The sequence below is a fragment of the Gorilla gorilla genome, chromosome 2 (genome assembly GCF_029281585.2).
Source record: "Gorilla gorilla gorilla isolate KB3781 chromosome 2, NHGRI_mGorGor1-v2.1_pri, whole genome shotgun sequence".
Lineage (NCBI taxonomy): Eukaryota > Metazoa > Chordata > Mammalia > Primates > Hominidae > Gorilla > Gorilla gorilla.
Genome location: NC_086017.1, coordinates 25,522,129 through 25,534,464, shown reverse-complemented (window position 1 = coordinate 25,534,464; position 12,336 = coordinate 25,522,129). Strand labels below are relative to the sequence as shown.

At 37.7% G+C, this 12,336-nt stretch overlaps 1 protein-coding gene across 13 annotated transcripts in view; it reads left to right on the top strand.

Annotated features, from left to right (window-relative positions):
• ANKRD28 (ankyrin repeat domain 28) overlaps window positions 1–12,336 on the top strand; it is a 195,011-nt gene that overhangs the window by 152,460 nt on the left and 30,215 nt on the right. For all 13 annotated transcript variants that reach the window (XR_008677970.2, XR_008677968.2, XR_008677969.2 and 10 more), the window contains one exon: window positions 1,542–1,682. Coding sequence is in view for 10 of the 13 variants with exons in the window: in XM_019023464.4 (XP_018879009.1) it covers window positions 1,542–1,682 (141 nt within the window). In the remaining 3 variants the exon portion in view is untranslated. The remainder of the gene's footprint in view (window positions 1–1,541; window positions 1,683–12,336) is intronic.

Sequence of the window (12,336 nt, the reverse complement as noted above, 5' to 3'; positions counted from 1 at the left end):
GCTTCTGAAAATTAACTGAACAATTTAGCATCTTGTACACTGATCATGATTCATTGAGAGTCCCAGCTAAAGTCAGTAACTTCCAAATATTCGTTCTCACCCACAGTTTTCTTCTTGAGTCCCTACCACAGCCCTAGCCTACCAACCACAGCCTTGGCCTTATGAATGCCTCTATACTTGCTATCACTCCCCCCCCCCAATAATTATGACTATGGAAATGTAAAGCCCCATAGAACCTATGTTTTTTCAAGAAACTCACAATACCTAGAAAATAATGATACAGTTCTCCTTTCTCCAAGTCATTTCTTTGTGAGGGATTCTACTGCCCATATCTTGTTCCAGAGCAGTAGTAAGAGGGAGGAAATAGGTTATAAATATATATGTGTAATTTTTCTTTCTCCTCTTCTATATAAATCTCTCACACACATATATCCACACATCCCACCAAGTATTTCACAACAGGAAGGCAGCTGTGAAATGACAGTCTTTGTAGTCATTCAGCAGGCCTCATTGTTGAGCATTTGTGGTAGCAGTATTTAAAACTACTGTTAAGTTACTTAGAGTAGGAATTGACACAGAGTGCATTAGAACCATACAGGAAAGAATTGAAGGCAGTTGGAATTGGTTTGAAAGAGATGACAGTATAAGCAGAACTGTGTGTGTCAACAGTTTGAGAATTATACATAGCAAAGTGTATGAGAGGGAAGGGTGTGTGTCAGAAGAAAATGTGTAAATATATGTCAATGCATGTGATAGAACCAGTGCAGAAGAGAAGTAAAAAGAATTATGCATGGTAGGAAATCAGAAATGAATAGAAGAAAATAAAAACTATTTGACACCATAATTACTTTGAAGAACAGATTGCTCTCATAAGCCTACTTAATGGAAAGAACTAATGACCCACAAAAATAAAAAAATCACTTTGTTTGGCTTTGGAATGCAATATTTTTATAGCTAATTTGCTTTTATAATTATACTTTAATCCAGTTTATATTAATTTTTAGTACTTCAGGCATTCTATACTACAAATAACAGAGAGGGCTTCTGAAAAATGTTTTGAGTTTAGAGGGTTGAAAGTAATTCAGGGTTAATTGCATTTTTTTTAATGTTTCTTCTATTTTTTTCTCTTACCTTTTGTTCTTCTGAGACATGAATAGAAATTGCTACCTCTGTACTGTGGAACATTTTTATTAATGTAGGGGAAACTTTCCTAAAATGAAAGTTTTCACATTTCTGAGCAGAATATGAAGGTTATTTGAAAGTCACTCAAAGGACTGGGACTGGGATTGCTGCTACTGCCTGGAGGCGATGAAATAACTTAACTGCATTTTCATCTTATTTCATATACTTAAAGGTTCTCTGCCACCTTGCTTTCTTCTTCTAGCTTTATGTCCAGTCCTCTGCAAGACTTAGTATATGGTAGTCTAAGTCTCACTGTAAATAAAGTATTTGTAATGGGGAGGAGTAAGAGTCAACTATGCTTTTGTTTACTAGTTATGTCTCTGGCTTTTATCTTTCTTGTATTAACTTGGACCCAAAAGATCTCCACTGCACTACGCTGCTGCCAACTGCAATTACCAGTGCCTGTTTGCTCTTGTGGGATCAGGAGCAAGTGTGAATGACCTTGATGAAAGAGGCTGCACACCCCTGCACTATGCAGCTACATCAGACACAGATGGCAAGTAAGTACCATAGGAGTGAGAGTGGAGGATCAATATTTCTATAAACTGGCATCTTCCATATGGATGTTTTTGTTGCAAATTTGTGTTTCCTCTTTGTATTTTTTGTTGATTATCTTTGCCCTAAATCTATTTTGGGAAATAAATTGGTTTCGTAGTTATTGATAAATCATAGTTATTGCTACCTATTCTCAGCACCAGCCTTACTAGCTGATCTGGTGGAAGAAAGATAAAGGTCCCTTCTTGTCCTGTCTGCCAAAAGAGCATCTTAATATCACTTTTATGTTTTTTTCCACCTGACTTCTTAGAGGCTACAGCCGTGACTATATCATGGGGAAAGGGAGAGAGGAGATACGTGAGTAATGTCATCAGAAGATTGGGTAGAGGTTGGAATACAAGTATCCTTCAGAGGTAGACAGTTCAGATTTGCAAGGAACCCTTGTAAATTGGTGTCCAAAAGGTAGTAATTGAACTGGCAGAATCTGGCACGTAGTAGGTACTACATGTTGCTTACATAGGTAAATTAGATGGCAGAATAAGTAAATGTTGGCCAAGAATGAATAAGTGAAAACAAGAATAAATGATGAATAAACTGTTTCATAAGTATAATAATATTCATCTAAAGTTATCAGACCTATCTATAATACCTTGATACATATTTTTTTTTCTTCTTGCACGAAAATAAACTCATTGAAAACAGAAAAGATTTTCAGTGTCTGGTAATTCCCTATGGTGTGGGTCAGTGAAAAGTAAAAATACCATTGGCAGAAATAAGTAACGGTTTCTGGGGAAAGATGTTATAAAATGTACTTCATAGAACAGAATTATTTATTCGGTTTTTAACATTTACTTTTCGCCCTCAAAATAAGAAGCATAATTTGATTCTTCACAAATGTTAATTTAGTATAAACTCTTTAATTTCAAAACCATTTTTATAAGTAACTTTTTTTATGTTGGATTGTGGCTAAAATTCTAGGGGTTTTTCAGACAACCCCATCAAAAAGTGGGCAAAGGATATGAGCAGGCACTTCTCAAAAGAAGACATTTATGCAGCCAACAGACACATGAAAAAATGCTCATCATCACTGGCCATCAGAGAAATGCAAATCAAAACCACAGTGAGATACCATCTCACACCAGTTAGAATGGCAATCATTAAAAAGTCAGGAAACAACAGGTGCTGGAGAGGATGTGGAGAAATAGGAACACTTTTACACTGTTGGTGGGACTGTAAACTAGTTCAACCATTGTGGAAGACAGTGTGGCGATTCCTCAAGGATCTAGAACTAGAAATACCATTTGACCCAGCCACCCCATTACTGGGTATATACCCAAAGGATTATAAATCATGCTGCTATAAAGACACATGCACACATATGTTTATTGTGGCACTATTCACAATAGCAAAGACTTGGGACCACCCCAAATGTCCATCAATGATAGACTGGATTAAGAAAATGTGGCACATATACATCATGGAATACTATGCAGCCATAAAAAAGGAGGAGTTTATGTCCTTTGTAGGAACATGGATGAAGCTGGAAACCATCATTCTGAGCAAACTATCGCAAGGACAAAAAACCAACCACCACATGTTCTCACTCATAGGTGAGAATTGAACAATAAGAACACTTGGACACAGGAAGGGGAACATCACACACTGGGGCCTGTCGTGGGGTGGGGAGGAGGGGGAGGGATGGCATTAGGAGATATACCTAATGTAAATGACGAGTTAATGGGTGCAGCACACCAACGTGGCACATGTATATGTATGTGCCAAACCTGCATATTGTGCACATGTACCCTAGAACAAAGTATAATAAAAAAAAAAGATTTCAGAATCACACACACACACAAAAAAAAATTCTAGGTGTTTTTTTGTTTGTTTTTGTGGGTTTTTTTGTTGTTTGTTGTTTTGTTTTGTTTTGAGATGGAATCTTGCTTTGTCGCCCAGGGTGGAGTGCAGTGCTGCAGTCTCAGTTTACTGCAGCTTCCACCTCCCAGGTTCACAAGCAATTCTCCTGCCTCAGCCTCCCGAGTAGCTGGGACTACAGGTGCCTGCCACCATGCCTGGCTAATTTTTGTATTTTTAGTAGAGACAGATTCACCATGTTGGCCAGGCTGGTCTCAAACTCCTGACCTAAGTGATCCGCCCACCTTGGCCTTCCAAAATGCTGGGATTACAGGAGTGAGCCACTGCGCCCAGCCTAAAATTCTAATCTTAAAGGCAATAGTAATGTGTATTTTATTTCCAAGAATATAAAGTATGTTTTTAGATAGCAACTATTTAAATAAAATCTATGATAAAGACTATAAATCAGAAAATATTTTGGTAAACTTGGATAAGTAGCTTATCCCTAATTTATCAGTTTTATAATTTCATGGTTTGATTTATTGATTTGCTTAAAATAAGTTATACCTTTTATCACCATCTGTAGTCCTTTACCACTACTTTCACAGACTGGTTATTGGGTACAGCTCAGCATGATCCAGATTCCACTGAGAGATTGTCTCCCACATTCCCTCCCCCAAAAAAAGATTACACTTTGATCCTTCTGCCCTTAGACAAATGCACTAAACCTGAATTCACACACACACAAAACCACAAAGGAATAACATAATTCAACCCATAGTGTTGGAGATGTGTGGTTTCATTGTAAGCCAATCTACTTTTCCTATAGAAGGGTACTAGTACTAAAATCACTAGTTTTCTTACTGAATATAAATGGTTTTGAGCAAGTAAGCAATGACTTCTATTATTTAAATATTTAATCCTCAGTATGTACACTAAACAGCCTGATACACTGGAAAGTATCAGGCTTGATACTTGGGATCAGAAAGACCCAATTTAAATCTTGCAGTTTCCATACTGTACCCATTTGAGTATGAGCAAGTAATTGCTAAGCCAAAATATTCTTTATTTGTAAAAGGAAAATGAAACCTCCCTGTTAGAGTTGCTGGGAAAACTAAATGAGACTGTGCATAATCTAGCACTGTTAATGGGAGCCTCTGTTTCCTATCTTTATTAAGTATCAAAATCCCAGAGAGCCTGTCGAGTGTCATCATTTATTGATTCAATGATTTGTTCCATGGGAGCCTTGTGAAAAATATAAGCCACGGTAATTATTCTGGGATTCCAGAGGCATCCTTTTAATAAGTGATTGTTTTGGAGGCTTAAACAGTGGCATTAAAGGATTTATTTTTCTTAAATTGTAAAAAAGATTTTTCTTAAATTGGGTACAATTGTACCCAATTGTAATTGTATTCCCAGGAATAGCTTGAGTAATAAGAGAATCAGGCATAATTCATTCTGCCAAAGTAACAATGAAATATTTTCTAAAAGAAGAGACAAATTCCTCAGAGCTTCCAATTGCTATTATTCAGTAATGTACATTTGCTTATTTGTTTTTTAAATGGTTTTTTTAAAATCCCCTGTCAGCATCACAGTTTCTTACCTTTAAAGCTCCCCAGGAAAAGTTGTTGTTTATACTTTGGAATTTTTAACAATCTGACATTGGTTTTCTTTTGTTTAGGACCGACATACAGTAATTATAATTCTGCTCTGCCTTTTATCCCTTCGTCCTCACTTTGAGTAAATAATTGGAAAAATACATGAAATCTTCCGTGACTCATTCTAGTCATTCTGCTTGTTACCCCCATTGTCCTGATGCCTGCGTTCTTGGTAGACAGTCATTCAGCAAGTCCTCTGAAGTGTCTTTATTTTACATCATGTAAGAATCCAGCAAACAAATACATGGCTGCTATCGCAATGAACATATTAAATATGTGAAATATTAATAAATAAAATTATATTTGCCTGTTGCAGATACGTATAGGGCTGTCTTTGAGCAGGATGTCATGTGGGTCTTCTCCACACCTGTGTGTATTATGTATATAAGAGAAGGAAAGGTTGAGGGCTGTTTTTCCTGATGATAAGGAAGAAATTCCCCTCATACCAGCTCTCCTGAGATAACCATCATCAACAGTTATATTGCTCTGTGTGTATGTAGATTATTTTATGTCCCTCACAGCCTTAATCAAAGTTGAAGTCCTGGTATATGTTATAAAGCCTTTTCTATATCATATATAATTTTAAAAAATATTTTATGAGTTGTTATCTCTAGCCTGCACCTCATAACTCTTCCATCCTCTATCCATTACCCAGTTCCAAAACCTCTTCCACATTTTAGATATTTGTTTCAGCAACATGGTAACTTCGCAATAACAATTCTCTTAGTCTGTTTGGACTGGTATAACAAAATACCAAAAACTGGGTGGCTTATAAACAACAGAAATCTTATTTCTCACAGTTCTGGAAGCTGAGAAGTCAAGAATATCAAGGCACTGGCACATTCAGTGTCTGGAGAAGGCCCACTTCCTCTTTGAGGGCATATTCTTGCCATATCCTCACATGATAGAAGGAATGAGAGCTCTTTTGGGCCTTATTTATAAGGACACTAATCCCATTCATGAGGGAGGGCTCTGCCCTCTTGACCTAATCACCTCCTAAAGGCCCCACCTCCTAATAACATCACCTTGAGGTTGGAATTTCACCATGTGAATGGGTGTGGGGGGACATAAACATTTAGACCATAGCAACACTCTTAGGAAATGAGGCTACATTTTGACTTCTAATGGCAGTTTATTTTTGTCTGTTTTCAAACTTCATAAAAATGGGATCATGCAGTTTTTTGTGTGTAGAGGTTTTGTAATGCTGAGATTTATTCCTGTGTATCTGGTATTTTTTATTACCAAAATCAATCTTTAAATTTTTTTGTGTTGGTATATAGAAGATATATTTGCCTTTTGTATGTAACTTATATTCAACAACCTTGTTAAGCTTATTGTGTATATATATGTAAGAGCAGTGTTTGATACTAGCTCTGCCTTTTACTATGGGGACCTTCAGCAAATTACTTAACCTCTCTGTGCCTATTTAATCTGTGAAATGGAGATACTAGTCTAAACTCTGTCACGACTATGTAGAGTTTAAAATGGTTTAGTATATATGAATTGTTTGGAACAGTTCTGATGTATCCTAATCTTCCTATAAAGGTTAGTTGTATTTTTTAAAACTGATTTTTTGGGCCAGGGGTGGGGTGGTGGGGGGTGGTAAGAACTGTTGTATGCCATGATGGGAAGAGTAGAGAGGAGGGAGGGCCTCTTGGAGTGACAATACCACATCTGTTTTCCTGGCTGAGTGGTCCTTACCCAGGGCTCTGACTAGCCATGGGACACATGAATTTGAATCAGTCTGAACTTGCCTCAGAACTCAAAATAGTAGGGTTCATGAGTGGTAGGGTAAGAGTAGGAGAAATTTAAATAGTTTGAAATGCATTCCGATTTTAACCTATGTGGTTAGTGGGGATGAAGATATTTAATTTGCCTAACATTGAGGAAAAAATTGTAACAGAGTATTGTTTAGCCTTAAATATTTTTTCAGATTTTGTGTATATATTTTATTTCAGAGGACAGACAGATTATGGAGAATCTTCATTTCTTAATTGTCTGCGTTTCATAAAATGAACATGTGTTAATGTACAAACAGAAAAAAGAGTAGACAGACTCTCCTGCCCCCACCCTCTAATGAAGTCCACATTTTCAAGATCAAGCAATTTTGTGATTCAGTATTTTATAAGCAACCCTAGTTAACTTATCACTGTAACTGATTAACCACTGTTCTAAAGCTTTGTGGGAACATAGAACAATGGATAAAGAGAAGACCTGAGGTGGTTTAGTCCTTGGTTTGCCATATTCTAGCCAAAAGGATTTGGGAAAAGTCATTTAACTTAGTGTCAGTAATCTTTTTCATTTGTTAGAGATAATGCTTACCCAGAGTAATTATGAAAATTTATGTTGTTTAGCAAAATCTGAAAGGTATGCCAATAAAAGAAATTGTATTAGAATAAGTTTTGTATTCAGGTCTCAGTAAGGAAGACCCATTTCTGTTTTATCACTAACATCTAGAGAACTTGATTAAAGATTTTTTTTAAATGCCCTTGGGTAAAATGTTTTTGCCTGTAAAGTATTCCTACAGACTTGCAGGCTTTTTCTGCATCCCAGTGAGCACTGTCCTCTGAATTCGGCACCAAGGAAGGCTGTGTACAGAGTTTACACACTGACTGAAACACCTCCTTTTCCTGACATGTCCTCAGAACTAGTTTGTGAAACAAAACAAAACACCAGTCTTATTACCTTAGAGCCAGATGTGGGTTTTATTTTATTTCTTTATCATAGTGATACCCACTTTAACCTTTTTATTTTATTTCTTTATTTATTTTTTTGAGACGGAGTTTCGATCTTCTTGCCCAGGCTGGAGTGCAATGGTGCAATCTCAGCGTACTGCAACCTCCGCCTCCTGGGTTCAAGTGATTCTCCTGCCTCAGCCTCCCGAGTAGCTGGGATTACAGGCGTGTGCCACCATGCCTGGCTAATTTTGTATTTTTAGTAGAGATGGGGTTTCTCCATGTTGGTCAGGCAGGCCTTGAACTCCCGACCTCAGGTGATCCGCCCGCCTCCGCTTCCCAAAGTGCTGGGATTACAGGCATGAGCCACTGCACCCAGCTTAATCTTCTTTTTTTTATTATGCTTGACTCCAAAGAATTTTAGCTGTGCATAAATATCAAAATTGCACTTAAATGGATGAATATTTGCTGCCATTGAAGATATTACAATGAAGATTCTGAAAGTAATTTCTAAGAGGTCTAAAGCATTTTAAGAAATTCAGCATTTAAAGAAATAAGTGTTAGCATTGAAATAATGGCTCTCATATATTTGTGAGCTAGAGTTACTGAAAGATCAGTTACATTGCTTTAGAATTTCTTTTCATTTGTTTTTTTTTATATGACTTCAGTGTGATTTTGGAAACTTTTAATAAGAAGTATTTGATTAAAGAATTTTTTCCCCAGGTAGTTTAATATTTGGGTAGACGTATTTGAATACCAAACAAATTATCACTGAATAATTATAGACTTGGAATTTGAACATGAATAGACTTTAGATTATTTAGCTGGCTTCTCCATGTATCAAATGAATAAACAGAGGCTATTTCACTTTTATGGCCCAAGATCACTGGTACCAGTGCTATTTCAGTGCTTTTTTTTCTGCAGTAATAAAATGTATTAAAATTGTAAATTATGGCCTATATACTGTTGTGTTTCTTTTGCAGTCTCGCTCTGTCGCCAGGCTGGAGTGCAGTGGCGCGATCTCTGCTCACTGCAACCTCCACCTCCTGAGTTCAAGCAATTCTCCTGCCTCAGCCTCCCGAGTAGCTGGGACTACAGGCGCCCGCCACCACACCCAGCTAATTTTTGTACTCTTGGTAGAGACAAGATTTCACCATGTTGGCCAGGATGGTCTTGATCTCTTGGCCTCATGATCTGCCCGCCTCAGCCTCTCAAAGTGCTGGGATTACAGGCATGAGCCACTGCGCCTGGCCCTATATAGTGTTTTTTAATTCATTTTTTTTTTTGGTCATTGTACTTTTAAGTTCTAGGGTACATGTGCACAACGTGCAGGTTTGTTACATAGGTATACATGTGCCATGTTGGTTTGCTGCACCCATCAACTCATCATTTACATTAGATATTTCTCCTAATGCTATCCCTCCCCCAGGCCCCCACCCCCGACAGGCCCCGGTGTACGATGTTCCCCTCCCTGTGTCCACATGTTCTCATTGCTCAACTTCCACTTAAGAGTGAGAGTGGTGTGTGTAATGTTCCCCTCCATGTGTTCTCCTTGTTCAGCTCCCACATATGAGTGAGAACATGCAGTGTTTGGTTTTCTGATCTTGCGATAGTTTGCTGAGAATGATGGTTTCCAGCTTCATCTGTGTCCCTGCAAAGGACATGAACTCATCCTTTTTTATGGTGGCATAGTATTCCATGGTGTATATGTGCCACATTTTCTTAATCCAGTCTATCATTGATGGACATTTGGGTTGGTTCCAAGTCTTTGCAATTGCAAATAGTGCCGCAGTAAACATACGTGTGCATGTGTCTTTAGAGCAGCATGATTTATAATCCTTTGGGTATATACCCAGTAATGGGATGGCTGGGTCAAATGGTATTTCTAGTTCTAGATCCTTGAGGAATCACCACACTGTCTTCCACAATGGTTGAACTAATTTACACTCCCACTGACAGTGTAAAAGCATGCCTATTTCTCCACATCCTCTCCAGCATCTGTTGTTTCCTGACTTTTTAATGATGGCCATTCTAACTGGCGTGAGATAGTGTCTCACTGTGGTTTTTATTTGCATTTCTCTGATGACCAGTGATGATGAGCATTTTTTTGTATGTCTATTGGCTGCATAAATGTCATCTTTTGAGAAGTGTCTGTTCATATCCTTTGTCCACTTTTTCATGGGGTTGTTTTTTTCTTGTGAATTTATGTTCTTTGTAGATTCTGGATATTAGCCCTTTGTCAGATGGGTAAATTGCAAAAATTTTCTCCCATTCTGTAGATTGCCTGTTCACTCTGATGATAGTTTCTTTTGCTGTGCAGAAGCTCTTTAGTTTAGTTAGATCCCATTTGTCTATTTTGGCTTCTGTTGCTATTGCTTTTGGTGTTTTAGTCATGAAGTCTTTGCCCATGCCTATGACCTGAATGGTATGCCCTAGGTTTTCTAATAGTGTTTTTTTATGGTTTTAGGTCTAATATTTAAGTCTTTAATCCATCTTGAGTTAATTTTTGTATATAGTGTAAGGAAGGGATCCAGTTTCAGCTTTCTACATATGGCTAGCCAGTTTTCCCAGCACCATTTATTAAATAAGAAATCCTTTCCCCATTGCTAGTTTTTGTCAGGTTTGTCAAAAATCAGATGGTTTTAGATGTGTGGTGTTATTTCTGAGGCCTCTGTTCTGTTCCATTGTTCTATATACCTCTTTTGCTACCAGTACCATGCTGTTTTGGTTACTGTAGCCTTGTAGTATAGTTTGAAGTCAGGTAGCATGATGCCTCCAGCTTTGTTCTTTTGGCTTAGGATTGTCTTGGCAATGCGGGCTCTTTTTTGGTTCCATATGAACTTTAAAGTAGTTTTTTCCAATTCTGTGAAGAAAGTCATTGGTAGCTTGATGGGGATGGCATTCACTCTGTAAATTACCTTGGGCAGTATGGCCATTTTCACAATATTGATTCTTCCTGTCCATGAGCATGGAATGTTCTTCCATTTGTTTATGTCCTCTTTTATTTCATTGAGCAGTGGTTTGTAGTTCTGCCTGAAGAGGTCCTTCACATCCCTTGTAAGTTGGATTCCTAGGTATTTTACTCTCTTTGTAGCAATTGTGAATGGGAGTTCACTCATGATTTGGCTCTCTGTTTGTCTGTTATTGGTGTATGGGAATCTTTGTGATTTTCACACATTGATTTTGTATCCTGACACTTTGCTGAAGTTGCTTATCAGCTTAAGGAGATTTTGAGCTGAGACGATGGGGTTTTCTAAATATACATTCATGTCATCTGCAAACAGAGACAATTTGACTTCCTCTTTTCCTAATTGAATACCCTTTATTTCTTTCTCTTGCCTGATTGCCCTAGCCAGAACTTCCAACACTATGTTGAATAGGAGTGGTGAGAGAGGGCATCGCTGTCTTGTGCCAGTTTTCAAAGGGAATGCTTCCAGTTTTTGCCCATTCAGTATGATATTGGCTGTGGGTTTGTCATAACTAGCCCTTACTATTTTGAGATACGTTCCATCAATACCTAGTTTATTGAGAGTTTTTAGCATGAAGTGTTGTTGAATTTTGTCAAAGGCCTTTTCTGCATCTATTGAGATAATCAGACAGACCGCTAGCAAGACTAATGAAGAAGAAAAGAGAGAAGATTCAAATAGACACATAAAGGGAATATCACCACCGATCTCAAAGAAATACAGACTACAATCAGAGAATACTATAAACACCTCTACGCAAATAAACTAGAAAATCTAGAAGAAAGGGATAAATTCCTGGACATATACACCCTCCCAAGACTAAACCAGGAAGAAGCTGAATCTCTGAATAGACCAATAACAGGTTCTGAAATTGAGGCAATAATTAATAGCCTACCAAACAAAAAAAAGTCCAGGACCAGATGGATTCACAGCCGAATTCTGCCAGAGGTACAAAGAGGAGCTGGTACCATTCCTTCTGAAACTATTCCAAACAATAGAAAAAGAGGGAATCCTCCCTAACTCATTTTATGAGGCCAGCATCATCCTGATACCAAAGCCCTGAGAATTTTAGGCCAATATCCCTGATGAACATCGATGCAAAAATCCTCAATAAAATACTGGCAAACTGAATCCAGCAGCATATCAAAAAGCTTACCCACCACAATCAACTCGGCTTCATCCCTGGGATGCAAGGCTGGTTCAGCATACGCAAATCAATAAACGTAATCCATCACATAAACAGAACCAATGGCAAAAAAAAAAAAAACATGATTAAATTTATTTTTATTGTATTTTATTTCAATAGTTCCTGGGGAACAGGTGGTTTTTGGTTACATAGATAAGTTCTTTATTGATGATTTCTGAGATTTTGGTGCACTGGTCCCCTGAGCAATGTACACTGTATCCAATGTGTAGTCTTTTATCCCTCACATGGAGTAAAATATGATGGATAAAAGACTACATATTGGGTACAATTTGGGAACTTCCCCCTGAGTCCCCAAAGTC